The sequence below is a fragment of the Clinocottus analis genome, unplaced genomic scaffold (assembly GCF_023055335.1).
Source record: "Clinocottus analis isolate CAN_PGR_092001 unplaced genomic scaffold, fCliAna1.0.p SCAF_34, whole genome shotgun sequence".
Lineage (NCBI taxonomy): Eukaryota > Metazoa > Chordata > Actinopteri > Perciformes > Cottidae > Clinocottus > Clinocottus analis.
The window spans coordinates 1,062,381-1,079,504 of record NW_027176087.1 but is presented as its reverse complement, the minus strand read 5'-3'; the positions used below and the strand labels follow the sequence as shown (position 1 = coordinate 1,079,504).

At 42.9% G+C, this 17,124-nt stretch overlaps 1 protein-coding gene across 11 annotated transcripts in view; it reads right to left on the bottom strand.

Annotated features, from left to right (window-relative positions):
- Positions 1 to 745: 745 nt before the first annotated feature.
- rbfox1 (RNA binding fox-1 homolog 1) overlaps positions 746 to 17,124 on the bottom strand; it is a 112,685-nt gene continuing 96,306 nt past the window's right edge. For 6 of the 11 annotated variants that reach the window (XM_068596084.1, XM_068596081.1, XM_068596090.1 and 3 more), the window contains 2 exons: positions 12,601 to 12,676; positions 746 to 6,032 (listed from right to left, as the gene is read on the bottom strand). In XM_068596084.1, coding sequence (XP_068452185.1) covers positions 5,910 to 6,032; positions 12,601 to 12,676 — 199 coding nt within the window. In that variant the 3' untranslated portion in view covers positions 746 to 5,909. Of the gene's footprint in view, positions 6,864 to 12,600; positions 12,677 to 17,124 lie in introns of all 11 variants that reach the window. The other 5 variants (XM_068596087.1, XM_068596085.1, XM_068596083.1 and 2 more) reach the window with 4 other exon arrangements.

Genomic DNA, 17,124 nt, shown 5'->3' with positions numbered 1-17,124 from the left:
TGGTCACTTTAACCACCTCAACTGTGCAATATGAATACATTTTATTCTGGCTGTATATATAATATTGCTATTGTGCATTCTTTATAGTTTTTATTACTGTTTATTTATGTTACTTGTATTTTTATTTTTCATTTACTATGTCTCTTGTGTGCACTTTACCTGTTTGCTGTTGTAATCCTGCAATTTTCCCCACTGTGGGACTAATAAAGGAATATCTAGTGCTGTTAGACCTCCTTTTGGCTGATATGAGCCCTACAGTTGCATTATGGGACATGTTTCATCATCTGCATAAACACACACGGTGGTTTATTTGTACGCCAGCCCACATTCATGTGTATGAACGATGTAGCATGAAGCCAGCAGCTGAAAACAGCCCCGAACAGAACACTAGTTTCTCCTGTTTGAGCAGCGTTTGCTGATATCTTCAACGACTGGCTGTTTGAGAAAGAAACTGAGCCTTTTTCAGAAATAAAACTATGTATTTGCAAGTGGTTTGCCATGATTTGCATTGCCAGAAGAAGCGAATGGCCTGAGAGCCACAGACCGGCTGGGAAAGTCAGAAAGTACAGAGAGGACAAGCAGCATGTGTAGTCCATCCCTTGACCATCAGAAACATATAGAATGACACACAGTACAGTAGAGCAATAAGAACACGTCCAGACGAGATGCAACGTGACGAGCATGCTCAACTCCCTCTCAGTATCTCTTCTCTCAAAAGCCTTTGAAACAGGAAACAGACCAGAACTTCTTGAGAAAACCAAACTTTATTGATGGTTATTGATTAGTGGAAGAACCATAGTACATGCACATACAATGACTGGGTAGGAAGCCTTGTTTTGAACCACAACACCTACTGGAAGCAGAGCTTGTATAAAGTAGTTGCGTAGTCAGACATTCAGCATAGTGAGGACTACGAGTCGTCCAGTTTCTGGTTTGGAGCCCAGCAGCCCCGATGCTCTTACTGCAGCCTCTTTTAGAATGTGATGCATCTGAGTTTTTTCCTATCTAATTTGTTATAAATACAAAAAGGAGATATGTACCAACACCACTAATTGGGAATAGTTGTAAACAGAATGTGGCACAGGAAGCGGGCCTGCAATGCAGCCGTAGCAGAGCTCCTGTTGCCCACGAAGTGCTTTTCAAATACACTGCAGATTTATTCCATTAAATTCTATTTACATCATACTGTAGATTAGCCTGTTTATTTCTCATATTCATCTAGTATTATAATATTCAAACAGTTAATTTTCAAAGAGTAAAGGTTGATTTCTAGGAAACAGAAATAATATCACGTTAAGAAGGACATGGGAGGAGAGAGACCGAATCAGAAATTACAGAACTGACAAAAAAAGGTTTGGAAAAGTTACATCTACAGCACTGATATGTCTCAGGTTCATCTGAAAAAGACAAGTTACATGTGCAAAATGGCCCACCTGACCAAAAGAAAGAATACAAATCAATAAATGAGCATATGTACATTGTGTTTACATTGTAAAGAGTTAATACAAAATGAATCAGAACAATGGTTAGAAAATGAGATAGCTCGCCCTAACAACTGATCTACTCTTCTAAATCTAAAACATTATACCATTGTGTATTTCATATAAGAGAACATCTTCACTGCACAGTTCAATTATAATACATTGTTGGATTATTATACCGTACTTGACCTTCCTTCGAATTTTAATCATGAAAGAAAAACAAAACAAGGTCAAACAAAATGAGCAAAGAAATAAAATAGACACGGTGGCTTTGACCACTGCTATATATATATATATATATTTTAAATATCTCCTGTATATAAAAATCATCAATTATACCAATGAATATATTGGAAGTTGATATAAAAACATGTATGTCTGATGGCCAACACGACTCAGAACAGAAGAGGATTAGTGCCACCAAACATTTCATCTTCGCAACTCTGTGATTCATTTTTGACTTTTGTCCAAAGTATCCTGAATTTTCCTTTTACAATTCTATAAATCATCTAATTCGTCTCAACACGTTGTTTAGTTTAATTGACTCGGCCCTAACTCTTGTCTTTATCACAGCATGTGGACGAAGCGATTGAATGGTTCAACAGTTTGGTTGCCATGACAATTATTTTTTCCCTCACCTCATAATTTATATATCTATGTAGAATCCTCACTATACACATGAACACCCCGGATACGTCCATCAGAACCTTTGGCTTGACGTGATGCAGGATGTGAGCGCATCGTTGGGTCGAGGCGCCGCCCTGCACCATCCTCTCCCTAAAGGGTGGGCTGACCTCCACCTGGACATGTGTGGAAGCTGAGAGCAGCTGCCACTGCTAATACTTGTTGGCGTACTGTAGCTATTCCTCACCTTATGACAAAGCAGCAATGCCCTTATTAGAGAAACGTTCAATTTGTTGCATTTTTTAACATAGAAGTGAGAATGTTGTGGTTGTAAAACACACACTGCATTCGCCAGAGGAGGGAAGACGGAGTGGAGCGCTCCTCTTGTAGTTGTGACTTAGTATCTCATGATGACGACAGGTTTACCTTGTCATGATGAGTGATTATTGTCTGCATGTCCAGTCAGTGGAGCCATAAGAAGTCATGATGTGGGTTAAAGGGTAACTTTTGCTACTATCCAACCTGGTCCCTGCTTCCTTATGTTCCTGTGTCTAAGTGAGTAGGGCTGGGCGGCAAAGCCAAAAATTCACATCACGCTATTTTGTAAGCATCTCGTGGTTTGACGTGATATCACAGTATTTTTTTTCGGAGTAAGCACATTCATTCATTGGTGCTGAAAAGAAGTCCACGTGTGAGGGAAAACGCTGAACAGGATGTGATGTCACCTCTCAGGGAAACTCCTCACTGTCCATGAACGTCCAGAAGAGCCTGTTGTGGCCACTGAGCGCTCACATTGTGGTCAGACTCGTGGACAGAAGTTCTTCACCTCACTGCTTTAGCTTTCATTCCGTCTAAACAAGTCTTGTTCTGAAATTAGCTAAATATTCATCTTTCAGATAACAAGCTACAATTTCTGTGCTCCAACATCGACACTCTGCAGGGCCCTGTTCTTCGTACCTGGTTCAACAAAGTCGATCACATGTCCTGTTATCCAGCTTAACCCAATGAGATGATTGACGTCAGGCTATGTCGGCTCCTGGAAGGTGGACCCGCCCTCAAACAGTCTGGTTCATTCTCACCAGACGTCAGTCTTCAGGATAATTGCGCGTGCCCGTTCCTCTTCAGAAAGGAGAAAAGTGGAGCGCTGAAACCAGGATGGTTTAACGCTTCAACATGTCAAAGAAACTCAAAGGAAGAGATATTTTTTCTCTGCTAAGGAGCAGGAGACGATCATGATCGCATTTGAGGAAGTCAAGTCTATATAATCATGGCAAAGTTCTGCGTTCACATTGAACTGTTGCACATATTCGCAACGCGTTTGCCGTGAATGCAGCGTGACACCACGCTGCGAGACACAAGCATCGCAAAATATCAGACAAATTAAATGCGTCAGTGTTGGGAAAATGTATCACCCAAATCAATCAGATGATATTTATTTAAATGTGCCTGCTGGCAGTAGTATATAAATTAATATATACTTATGAGGATATATGTACTGTATGCACGTATCATGCACTATATATTCATGTATATGTAGATTACCATATGACTAGGAGTTTGAATGTGTGTATGGGCGGATCAGCATGTATGTATTATTCATAATCAAAAATTCAATCAATTGAAGCGGTGAAAAGAAATAGTGTGATTCTCTGTATTCTTATCATGAGTGCATCTACACCGTGTTCTACAATAATCATCTGTATGGCGAACTAATAACACTGTCATATAATTATGACTGCTTTCAACACATTCATAATGCAGCGACTTCCCCGACGTTCTATGTATCGCCGACACAAACTTCTACCACTCACAAAAAAGTGCAAGACTGGGATCCAGTCTGTGATCCAGTCTGTGATCAGTCTGTGATCAGTCTGTGATCAGTCTGTGATCCAGTCTGTGATCCAGTCTGCATACAGTATGTAAGACAGCTAATGCTGGCCAGCGATATCGCTCACACAGGAAGTCATCATGATGTGAGCTCACACAGGAAGTCATCATGATGTGAGCTCACACAGGAAGTCATCATGATGTGAGCTCACACAGGAAGTCATCATGATGTGAGCTCACACAGGAAGTCATCATGATGTGAGAACAGATCTTGGCGATCTGGAAGAACTGTCTCCCTATAAAACTAATATAATTAATATCGCTCCTTCATCAATGAGGAAGGGAGCTGCTTTTTGTCCGGTGGGAGTGGTCATCTTATCCAGTGAACTTTCACTAAACCTGCTCTGGACCAGGTCAGTAGATTTCGTTCCCATGGGGATTTTTCTAAACTTGCTTTGAGGAACCGGAAAGCCTGACCGACGTCATCTTATCCTGACAGTTATCCAGCGGACTCAGTAAGCCAGGTACGAGGAACAGGGCCCAGCTCTCACTCACGTTCTCCTTCTGAAGCCAGGCATCAGGTCACATGACACGACACCAAACAGGAAGTGTTGAGCTGCGTCCATAATGTCGACAGACACGGCTAACAGCAACGTGAGCGTTCTCACTCAACACTGCAGCTGTTTCATGAAGTCATGACCTCATCAGTTACTTACACAGCAACATGAGGTCACAGGGTCCAGGTTGAACTTACCCTTTATGAAGGGGGCACATTGAGTTTGAGTATAATGTTAACGGCTGTGTTTTGGTGTTAAGTATAATAATTGTGCAGTGAAATGTTGAAGAGCTGTATCTGTGAGGCTACGTCGTTGGATTGCACCGCAGGTTTACCTGCCGTCGGCTGCTGATTATGAATTCTCACCGAATCCAATGGACTGGCTAACAGTAGCATCTATTTTCACATGCTAATCTGATTTGGTGGATGATGATTATATTTGACATACACGTTAGAGATGGGGTTTTGTAATTATGAGATACAAAGTCAAACTTACACTTATTCTTCAATGTAATGCAATGTTGTAAGTTACAGAACAAAAACCAGAACATGTTGCACTCAATGATAAAGGGCTACAATACATGCAGTTTTCTGGACAATGGAGACACAACATGGGATTTTGGACATAATTATTATCTTGGTTTGACAAAATAACTACGAGCAAATGACAGAAAAGTCGCAGCCACAAGTAAACGGCATGTTCTCAACGTAACAAGACATTTTTTTGTTGTTGAGATCTCAAGAGGATGGACTTCATAATAGCAACAATGGCTGTTCTCAGCTTCTTCTGCTTAACCACTCTGCTCGCAAGGAGAAAGCAAAGAAGAACTTTTGGTCTATGTCCATGTTTTCAAAAGGCTTCTTGACTTCCTCAAAAGATTGCATCGCTAAACTGACAGAGGAGGCGCCAAAGGAAGCTGACACGAGTAAAACAACACTGGACTAGCAAAGTCACACTAACACTCTTACAAAACAGAACAACCCAAAGTGTGACTAAGACCTATGTTACATGGTTGGAGTTTTATACGAGCCCTAACAACTTGAATCTGATAAATGTGTCATTTGTGTCCTAATCAGCACTCTAGCAGCTCTCTAATAGTACCATGGACAAAACCTCTACAGCTGATAATCTAGGTTTAAATCTTTAGAAATTAAAAAACCACAATATCAAAATACACAGCACAAAATATCTGAGGTATAAGAGGAAAAATATCAGCTGTCATTATATTCTTTTTTTGTCCTCCTCTCTTAGGAGAAACAGAAATGATGCACAAACTGCATGTATTGCATTACCCAGGCCTCCGTAACGTCTCTCGTCTCATAACTTCTTCTCCCTGCTGTTTTCATTCACTCACACACTCGCGCTCACACACACTTTCTTTCTGTCCTGTTGGAAGGTTGAGCATAGGTTGGAGGTGTCGCTAATAGGGTGCGAAGCGGCTGTAGCCTCCCCGGTATATACTAGCCTGGAGAGAGGACAGCACTAGCCCCACGTCGTCCGCATGGCTCCGAGTTTTCGCATCTGTCAGCGGAGTGAACGCGTTCTGAAACACACACACAAACGCACGGACAAACACGATGGTTCACCCGCACACACACAGGCACACACACCCAGGAGAGAATGCACACACACACACACACACACACAGATTCATAGAAACACACGCACACAAACCCTCATTAGCCCCTTTTAGTCCTGCACACGCTCCAGCTAGAGTTTCAGCGTTACGTTACCCGTTGTTCCAGTGCAAACCCACGGGGGATGAAAAGACCAATGACCGGAGCAACCGTCATGCAGCAAGCACAGCGAGACGCTTCATGCCAGGGGTGCATGCCAACTGCTATGTGAAATAAATCCAGTCAATACAACTGTGAACAAGTGGAGTAAAAGACGAATCAAAGGAATCAAGTGGAAAGGTGATGTTTAGCATAATGGGAAACAAGATGGGCTTAATCTTGATGATGGATCATGCTGGTTTTCACTGGGTGGAGTGAATGTTAGATGTAATATGAACTATGCTTTGTTTTTGTAAAATTCACAGCTGTTAACAGTTTCCGCTGTGTGTGTCCAGATAAACTTGCATTTCTGAATCTCTTTACTAAGCTGTTCATTAAGCCTTTCAGAGGAGTGACGTTCAAACTGGCCTAACATTCTCGGTGATAGATGCTCCTACTTTTACACTTAATCCTCTGCAAATCTGCTGGTCTCTAATTTCTCAGGTAAAAATTCCAACTCAAATGACCTCCCACATTTCCCCAAACACAGAAGGTATGTGACAATATCAGTGTCTTGCAGGGTGGAAAGTAGATTGAAGTTCTTGTCGGTACTTCTGCCTCAACCTTCATCACTTCACATTGTTCTCCTTCATTCATCCCTGCAATGTGTTAATACCATATGGTGTAGAAAGACATTACAATCACTTGACATTATGCCAAATATTTTTCAAAAGGTGTTCATGAGCTTAAGTTGTAATGTGGAAACAACATGGGCACAGAAGAAATGGACTTCATTGCTCAACAACACCACATGAATGGAAGTGATGACATCCTCTTGGTTGCAAATACCCAAGGCTCATCTTGCTACACAGCGTGGAGAACCATCTGCATGTGCACCACAGCAAGAGGCCTTTCTGAATATTATATAAACAATTCATCAGCTGATGAAATATTATATTTTGAATGAAATCGCCACACAGTTTCTAATGACATCCTCCTCCATGCCGTGGTGGAGGGGTTTGAGGGGCTCATGGATTCTGGGAGCTATGTTGTCTTGGGCACTAGCCCCTTTTAGGGTCTCCTCAGGCAGGTCTTAGGGGAAAGCCCAGACTAAAAGTGGTTCAAAAGACCCTGATGGGTTGTGGCCCACAGACTTTAGCAATCTCTCCTGGACCAGGGAAACCGGGGCACCCTCCCAGAATAAGATCCAGGAGGGGAGCTTGGCGGCGAGTGCCTGGAGGGGCCCGGTCGGGTTGGGTACTATGTAGACTGGGGGGGCGGGCCGGACAGGGGGCCCAGGAGAGCCAACTGCTGGCAGCGAAGACTAGCTCTCGGGACGTGAAACGTCCCCTTACTTGCGGGAAAGAACCGGAGCTCTGTGCAGGAGGTGCAGTGGTGCCATATGGATCAGATGGCGGGGGAGCCTGTTGGAAAGACCAGGCAAACGTGTAGTGAGGGGGAACAAGAAACATCTGGCAGAGGATCCTGTCTGGGAGTTTAAGGAGTTCAAGTATCTCGGGGTCTTGTTCAGGGTAAGATGGAGCGGGAGATGGACAGGCGGATCGGTGCGCCTGTAGGAGTAAAGTAGGCGCTGCACCTACTCGTTGGAAAAGAAGGAGGTCTTGGTTACAGGTGGCCGAAATGAGTTTCCTCCGTAGGGTGGCCGGGCTCAGCCTTAGAGATAGGGTAAGGAGCTCGGACATCAGGAGGGAGCTCGGAGTTGAGCCGCTACTCATTTGCATTGAAAGGAGTCAGCTGAGGTGGTTCAGCATCTAATCCGGATGCCTCCTGGACGCCTCCCATTAGAGGTTTTCCAGGCTCGTCCAACTGGTAGGAGGACCCGAGGGAGACCCAGAACTGGAGGGATTATATCTCCCGGCTGGCCTGGGAACGCCTCGGGATCCCTCAGAATGAGCTGGAAAGTGTTGCGGGTGAGAGGGAAGCCTGAGTCGGTCTGCCAGCACGAGCCGACCCCGAATGGAGCTGATGAAAATGGATGAATGGTATTTCTAATGCTACATATAAATATTATGTAGTATATTATGTTTAATGAAGCTCAAGCAAGAGTTCAGTCAGGAAGACTCACTTTACCCTCCATTTCATTCATAACCCTTCACTCTATTTCTCCCTGGGATTACCCAATCAGATGATTTGGGGCGCTCACTTTAAATAAAAAAACAGATTCTGCAGTTTTCGTTGCTTTCAGCCTTTAAACACGTTCTCCTCTCTGCTGCTGTTAGTTATCGTTTCAGCTCAGACTCCTTCAATCAGCATGGGGAAATGTGTCATTCCAGAAGAGTCGGCTAATTAGTGGAAATGTGTAGGACTGAAAATAGAAAGAAAAAGTATAGTATAGTAACAGAAAGAAAAGTACACCCCTCTTTTCTCTGTATCGTAGTAAAAAAAATAATTAGAAAACAATATTATAGCTAGAATATCTTCTCGTGTAAATATTATATGAGCCCAAATGTTAAAGGGAAGCGTAGAATAAGTCTCCCGTCTACGTTTCTACCCAACACACATGGACTTAAACCTCATACTTGACTGAATGGAAATGATGATATAAGACAAAAATGTGGTTTTTGCAAACTGACAACAAACTCTTCTCTTCTGCCTGAAAAAATGAAGAATAACAGAAAATGTATGAAGAAATTGTGTATGGTTCTTTTGTTAAAAATGTAACCACATTAGAAAATAAATAGAAACTAAAACTTAGTGGATTCTGTCTGTCAATTCAATTTGGTAGAAACTGCAGTGATGTTATGCAGCATCCCGATCAGCTGCAGCATTGTGACACAGAGTCCTAGTAAAGGGGCTGTTGGTCTCATGTAGCCTCGTTATGTCTCCTCAGAGATCCGTCCTCGCTTCTCCATCCTCAGTCCTCAGAGCAGAAACAAAGGAATTGGCACATCCTTCATTTGGGCCAACTGGAACTATTTCCAGGACAAACAAGGAGCAGGAAGCAATCCAATAAGGGAACTGGGAAAATGTACTGTGTCAGGACCAAATGATAGCTTAAACATCATTTAACACAAGTAATGGGTTTACCGAGGTTAGCGATGGAGCGGTATACAACATTACAACATTATATGTCTTTAATTGTGAAACAACTTGCTTACTTCAGATACGACCCTTCTGTAGTTATTTTAACCTCAACTACAAGCTTTTCCTAGTTGTTGTTTTTTCCTGTGAAGACGGAAGTTTCTTCTAATAAGTCTGTCTCCGTGTAACAAGAGGAACTTGCAGCTGACTTTTGTAGAAAAACACGAAAATGAGGAAGAACTGTACACAAGATATACAAACCTTTGTATGAGGATACACTGAAGCAGCATCTTTGAGAAAGTCATTGGTGTATTGTGTTGACACTTTAAACCTTTCATAAAGCCAAAACCAGCTGAGCTGTTCAGTTCGGAGCGTTCTGTCGGCCAGTAACTTTTGACAATCTTTCCGCTCGGCTTTCTTGCTCACTTCTTCCCTACTTCACGCCCTCCAGGCAGCTGGGGATTTAATCATCAAAATGACTAATTATTTCATTACCAGGGAGTGCAGGGTGAGGTGGTATCCACCAAATTAGAAATATAATATCTAACATGGACTGGGCTGCCAAAGCATGAAGACATTCATCACCTTTTACAGGCGGGATTAATGTGTCATTTGGACTGCCGTTAGCAGCACAGACAAATTCAATTAAGTTTAAGTGAGGAGATGTCAGCGCTGCAGAAAAGCTTATGCACAGCAACTGAAGAAGAGAATGGGGTGGGGGGAGGGTGGCATTATGGAGGCGATGAAGCGTATGTGCAGATTGTGGAGTGCAGTTGGTGGAATTAAATATATCGCTACCAATGCAATTGTTTCTATTGTATATGAACCAATAGACTACCTCAGGGAAGCCTATTGATTGGACACACAGATACACAGGCAGCTCCAGTCTGCTCTGCCTTTGTCAAAGACATCCAAATGTCAGACAAATCTTAATTGCTTCTAATTCTTTCATCTGTAATGCTGACTAATGGTATGCGTAGTGAGCTATCTTTGTAAGGTGCGTTTGATCCTACAACCCTGCACATGATGAAAGTAAACTTTTTATGGGCTTGATTGGCACAGTTGTTGAAGGATAGGTTTAGATTAATTCAAGTGCATCCCAATACAAGGGCATCCGCTTGACTGTCCCACCGCGCTGATGATGTCCTCATACTGTCGAGCTGCCAGAAGGAGGATCTGAGTTGCTAAAAGTTTGGATTCAACTTTAGTTAATGCACACTCATAGCGGTAGCAAGCGGTGTGGTGAGGCCATCGCAGATGTTTTAGCTGGGCTTTAGAGTTCCAGGCTACATACAAGCAGATTGGAAAAGGTTGTCAGGGCTGTATGCAGAACAACAGCTCTATGTTTTATCTATGAACACTATTCATCGACAAAACATGACTAATTTCTCTCTCTTGCAAGATCTTTCCTACAGTAAATTTTCTCTGAAAAATAGGGTGGAATAGATCATCAGTCAGTGATCAAAGAACAGAGCTACAAATGGAGGTAGCAGACTCAGGGAAAGGAGCCAACGGGGCATCATCTTCATAGACGTGCAATGGGTTCTCACTCCTAACTCATCAAATACTGACGCTTGCTTGTTGGCCTCTCTAGGAAACCCTCTGGTGTCCATTTGGGATGTGACTGGGACAGCACATTTGTTAGTTATCTATAATTTGCAAACGTTAAAGGGATTTGTGGGTTCAGGTTTGATAAGCAGATTAGTTCAATCACATTAGATTGAACCCCACTCTTAAGGATGGGTTCATTTAACGAGCCTTCCAGGCTCAGACCAAGGAGGCAAGGGGATACTACCTGTTGGAAAGTTAGAGCGCTCAGTTGAAAGTACTACAGTGTGTTTGGGTGAATTATCAGGATATCACAGAGTGTTGGAAAACACTGTCAAATAGTCAGGTCTTTAATTTACCTGCCAATGTGGCTGTGAGGTCACAGATACAAGGCAACTCCAACACTTGAAGTATATAGAATAACTTAAAATGATTGGTTGTGCCAGAAAACCTCCACTCTGCTTGTACAAAACTAACTCCCGTCAACTATTGAGGACGACTGACCTCTTTGAAAGGCCTGTGTTAGTTCAACCTTAATGACACTTACCTAAAGCCTAATTGTTTGTTTTTCTACAAAAGCCTGCATCACGTATCAATTTCCACTCATTACATGCATAATGGTATTTTCAAAATATACACATTTAAGTACTCCGTAAGGTTTTGGACAACAACACTATGTAAAGCATGAAGAACAAACTGCAGTCTCCTGGATGGAAGATGGCTGTTAGTTGGACTCATTTGCCTCCCTGGTGTCCTGTGTGGTCTTTTGCGTGACATCAGGGTCCCATTTCCACTGCTGCGCTGACGACACCTCGCTCTACATCTCCACCAAATCCATCACCCGCACCAAACACTCCACAATCACCAACTGCCTCTCAGATGCGAGGGCCTGGAAGCAAGCTAACGTCATCAAACTCAACAGCGACACATCTGAAATCCTTATCACCAGACACAAATCATTCAAGAGATCTCACAGAAACTTCTCCTTCATCACCACCGTTCCTGCTTCCACACTCATCCGTGACCTTGGTATGTTTTTTCATCAAACCCTCTCCTTCGAACGACATGTCAATCACGTTGTCACAAAAAACGTCTTCTTTCATCTTAAAAAACATTGCCCGTCTACAGACAACGCAGCTTGAACCCAGCTGTTTGCTCTCCCGCCGGACGAGACATCCCCACAGTCCTTCAAAACCTACACCGGCTCCCCAAACAGAGAAGAGTACAGTTAAGATTCTCCCCATCACCTACAGAGCCCTTTACAGCCTCGGCCCTTCATAACTTTCTAACCTCCCACACCGACAAACAACCTCAGACCTGCAGATGCCAAACTCCCCCTTTGCTCTGTCCCAGCATCGGCCCCGGGGGTTTCTTGCGATTTATTGGGTTTGTAGCTTTATCTATGAATGCTGGATGAGTCCAGCATGAGATATGGTAGAGCTACTTTTACTGTGATCATATATCATTTCATGCTTTTTAATGTTTTATTACTAATATGGGTACAGGAAACGTAGTTACCATTGCAAATTATGAGGCTTATCCTGACAGTAGCATAATCAACCACACCAAAAGCAATGATTGGTCAGTTAGTCTCACTCCCCTCAAGCTTGAGCACCAGCTGCAGCTCTAAATGATGTAAATACAAGCAGGTGTCATGCAGGGCATGTCAACTTCATCTTTAAAATGTATTTTGGAGAAATATTTGATTTGAGGTACTTAGAAAAAAAAGGAATACTGTGAGGTAATGCATGATGTGAAGAGGACCAGAGATGGAACATATATGTGTTGCCGGCACGATAGTCTTACCATGGCACCAACGCTGTATGTGGCTGCTGGAGTGAGTGTCTGGTTGTAGGGGTCTGCAGCATATACTCGTCCGTAACTGTAGATACATGAGATGGCAAAGAATGCTTTCATCAAATTACAGCTTTGCAGTCTAACAGAGACATTAAATATGCGGGTGACTGAGGCTCAGTGGTGAGCTGGGTCGTCCTTCAACAGAGGATCGGCGGTTCGATCCCGGCCCCGCTAGCCAGCGTCGATGTGTCCTTGAGCAAGACACTTCATGCTAAAACTTGCTCCCATAGCTGTGACTACGGTGTATGAATGTTAGATAGTTCTGGTGTGGTCACCGTGCATGGTGAGTGACTCCTCTGTCTAAATTCATTACTACATATTCTAAGTAGTTGTTTGTTTATTTACTAATTATCTGGGATATTGAGTGTGATTAAATATCAATATAAAGGCAGGTTACACATTATTTGCACAGATACATGTCATTTTTGAACCATCACCAACAACAAGTCATTAGGAATTATGATCATTAAAATAATAAGAATAACAAAGCGTCGTTTGCAGCTCTATGCTTTATATGTATATTTTACCTCATTGTTCTACACATTAAGCTCATCGGGTCACATGATCAGTTCCTGTGAGGCTGAAATGTTATAATCCCCACGAAGGTCAATGAGAGTCACACTGACTCCACAACGTAAACATCTGTGGGGAGGTTCTGGTACACTGGTGAACAGGTTTCTCTCCAGCCTTTCAAAACAGCTGCTATGATAAAGGAAAACCAGATAAATGTTCAGTAGCTGCCGTGTGTGGGCCAATCGGCAACCGTGTTGGTGGAAAAAAAACTTAATTGGGGCATCTTGGGGCATAAAAAAATGCAGTTAACGCATGATCGAAGAATTAACCCCGTTAATTAATTGAAAAGTTAACGCGATATTAACGCGTTAACTTGCCCAGCCCTAATATATATATATATATGTGTGTATATATATGTGTATATATATATGTATATATATACATATGTGTATATATACATATGTGTGTATATATATAGATATATATGGATATATACATATATATATATATATATATATATATAGATATATATATGTATATATATATATATATATATATATAGATATATATATATATAGATATATACATATATTAAAGACAATTTTTTTGACGTACAATAGAAAATTCCTCCGATCGTCAAAAAGGTATATTCTCTTTGGCCTGATGGAAATAATTCCAATAATCCTTTCAGAACACTTTCCAAAACAACTCCATCAGTCTGAGCAGTGGTTGTGGACATAATGTGGATTTTCTTGTCGTTTTGTGTCCACCTCATTTGTTCAGACCCGTTAAATGAATAATCCCAAGGGTTGTGATTAAATCCGAGGAGCAGTCAGAGGAAGAGTACCAAGAAAGAACAGAGCTCACACAAAACAGAGAAAGAATTAAAAAAACACTGAGCATCACAAAAGTAGACTAAATATAAAAAACAATCAAAGAATAGAGAATCAATGTTTTTCTATTTTTAGAAAGATAGACAGAAGCAGTGTTTATTCCAAGTGAGCAGCCATGCTGTAGCCAACCAGTCCACCCCATCTCCCTTCCTCCCCTCCGTGTCCTCGCCCAGTCATGATAAGGGCCAATCAGGGGGCAGGGCCTGTGCCTATAATTGAGCTGATTTGCATAGCAGCCCAGTGGTTGAAGCGATTAGAAGTTAATCCCGATTAGTTTTGGACATTGCTATTCACCATGCAGCCCCCCCCAACACTTACACTCAGCCCAGCACCGCATTTGACCTATCTTATCTCACAGCACAGAGCCCTAACCCATCATCAGTGCGTGTGTGTGTGTGTGTGTGTGTGTGTGTGTGTGTGTGTGTGTGTGTGTGTGTGTGTGTGTGTGTGTGTGTGTGTGTGTGTGTGTGTGTGCGTGTGTGTGTGTGCGTGCGTGCGTGCGTGCGTGTGTGAGAGACTGTGAATGTTAATGTGAGAGAGAGTGTGTGGTAAGCTGCAAGTACAACACAAATTCAAATGCAATTTGAGTCAAATGCATTTTTAAAATGACCCTGAGGTGAAAAGATAAACCTGGAAACAACATTTTTAACAGCGCTATAAAATGGTCGGGCACCTGGTCAAATGCACAAGGTGTTCAAATAGAGTGAAGAAGGAAATCTTTTATTTTTTTTAAGTACACAGTTATGGAACTATAATATTAGGTGATATATTGCCATTTTGCTGATTAACAAATCTATGTACCTTTGTTTTCCTATTATATTTCTTAGCGTCTCTGAGAGACTGTTCTTAGGCACAATGATGCTTTGAGCTAAACGCAAACAGCAACATGCCAACATGCTCTCTATGATAATGTTAACATGATATACAGATATAATGTTTACCATGCTCATCATCTACCGTGCTAACATTTGCTAATTGGGACAAATGTACAGCTGAGGCTAATGGCTAATTTAATCCCGTTCTCATTCTCAGGGCATCAAATAGCAGGTCTTTGACACTCAAATCATCCTTTAGTGTCTGTACAGATGTACCAGGCTTTTAACTAACTAAAGCTTTTCATTAACAATGTAAACCCATCTGTCTCACAATTGATTGAATTCACATCTTCAACCACGTCTGTACTGTGACGTAGTGGAGCGTCATACCCCTGCACTGCAGGTTCAAAATGCTTCGGACAGCTAGGGACTGAATACAATCTTCCTGATGCTGGTCCTTGGCTGCCAAAACCGGGTTTGCAGAACTAATCCAAATGGGGCAGGCCTTTATATTAAGGTGGTGATATGCAGAAGTCCTGCACTTGTAAACACTGTACCAGAAGCACATGCATGGATATGTTGTTGTTAAAGCTGCTCTGCTAACATGCCTCTCCAATAAATTACCACCGTAACATGGCAGGCAAGGTCGGGGACCAAGGTGTGCCGACCCCGCCATCACAGACAAGCTCTAGGGACGCAGAATGTAGACTCTCTTGTGGGAAAGAAACCTAAGCTGGTGCAGGAAGTGGAGCAGTACAGACTGTATATATATATATATATATATAGTTTGTATAATATATTTGAGCTCACCTCTATGTATAGCACTGGTTCTGGAACAAAACACCTGGAGGAGGCTGGACTCTATTCTTTTTCGAGGTTGGCCAGGTTGAGAGGTGCCGGGTGGGTGTGGGGATACTCACAAGAGGGTTGCCTCTATGTGACAGCGAGTCGCTGAGGCGAAGTCTCCAACTGTTGTTTGTGCCTCGTAGTCCAGAGTTCCAGGTCTTCTTGAAATCTCGAGTCTTGAGTTGGTCTGTGTGGGGCAGTTCACGAATCTACTTGGTAGCAGAACACCTTGTGACCGGTACTGGTTGGCCAAAAGGGCGGCAGGAGAGACAAAAGCCCGAGTGTGGGAGGAGTTCAGGGAGACAATTGAGAAGGACTTTCCTTTGGGCCTCAGGGAAGTTCTGGCAAACTGTGAGACAGATCAGAAAGGGAAAGCAAAGGCAGGGGTCGTCTCAAGCTGTGTTCAGCAGGGGAGGAGAACTGCAGACCCGGACAGGGGATATTGTTGAGAGGTATGAAGAACTCCAGAAGCCGACCAGCACGGCCTCGTGGAAGAGGCAGAGTTTGAAGACTCGTCGGGAGACTCGTCCATATCCCTGGAAAAGGTTGTTGAGGTAGTGTCAAACAGTTCCTCAGTGGCAAGGCACTGCGAGAGGGGATGAGGTTCTCCCTGAGATGCTGAAGGCTCTGGACATTGTCGGGCTGTCTTTGCTGACTCGCCTCTTCAGTGTAGCGTGAAGGTCGGGGGCAATGCCGGTGGAGTGGTACACCGTCTCTTTTCTAGTCTTCCGACCACTCAAAGAACTGCCGATCCTCTGATTGAAGGATGACCATGCCCTCGCACAATCACCCGAATGACAAGCTTTAAGAATAACTTTAGAGAAATAACCAATCTTCCCACTGATCGTTTTCTGATTTACGTCATACAGAGGCATCTGTACATGCACTGCCCTCCCGCGTGCATGTGTTTTGTAGTTTGTGAATGCTCATCATGTGTTTGAATGAGCATATCTGCATGCATCTGAGTGACTGCGTTGGTTTGTACACCACATGAGCCAGACTGGGTCTCGGTAAAGCAGCTGTTGATGCTTCCCATCTGTGACCCTTGTGACATGAACGTGACCAACATGCACCATGTGGCCCCACACAGATGGGTGCGTCATAGCCACACAAGTACACAAGCAAGCCCTTAGTGACACACCAGACCTGAGTGGAACATCAAAACAGTGTCCAAGGCCTCTATAAAGCTCCATTGTTTTGCTTCTTGCAGGCAGTAGAATCTGATATCTTTGCAATTTAAATAGTCGGTGTGTGTGTCAGCAAACAGTTCCCGTTTTACACAACCAGAAGACACCGCAACACACTCATCTGACATGCAACTTCCCGATGTCAAACTCTGACAAGACTGAAGTTATTTTACTTGGCCCAGAACACCTCAGAAATCAATGATCTGATGAAATAGTTTC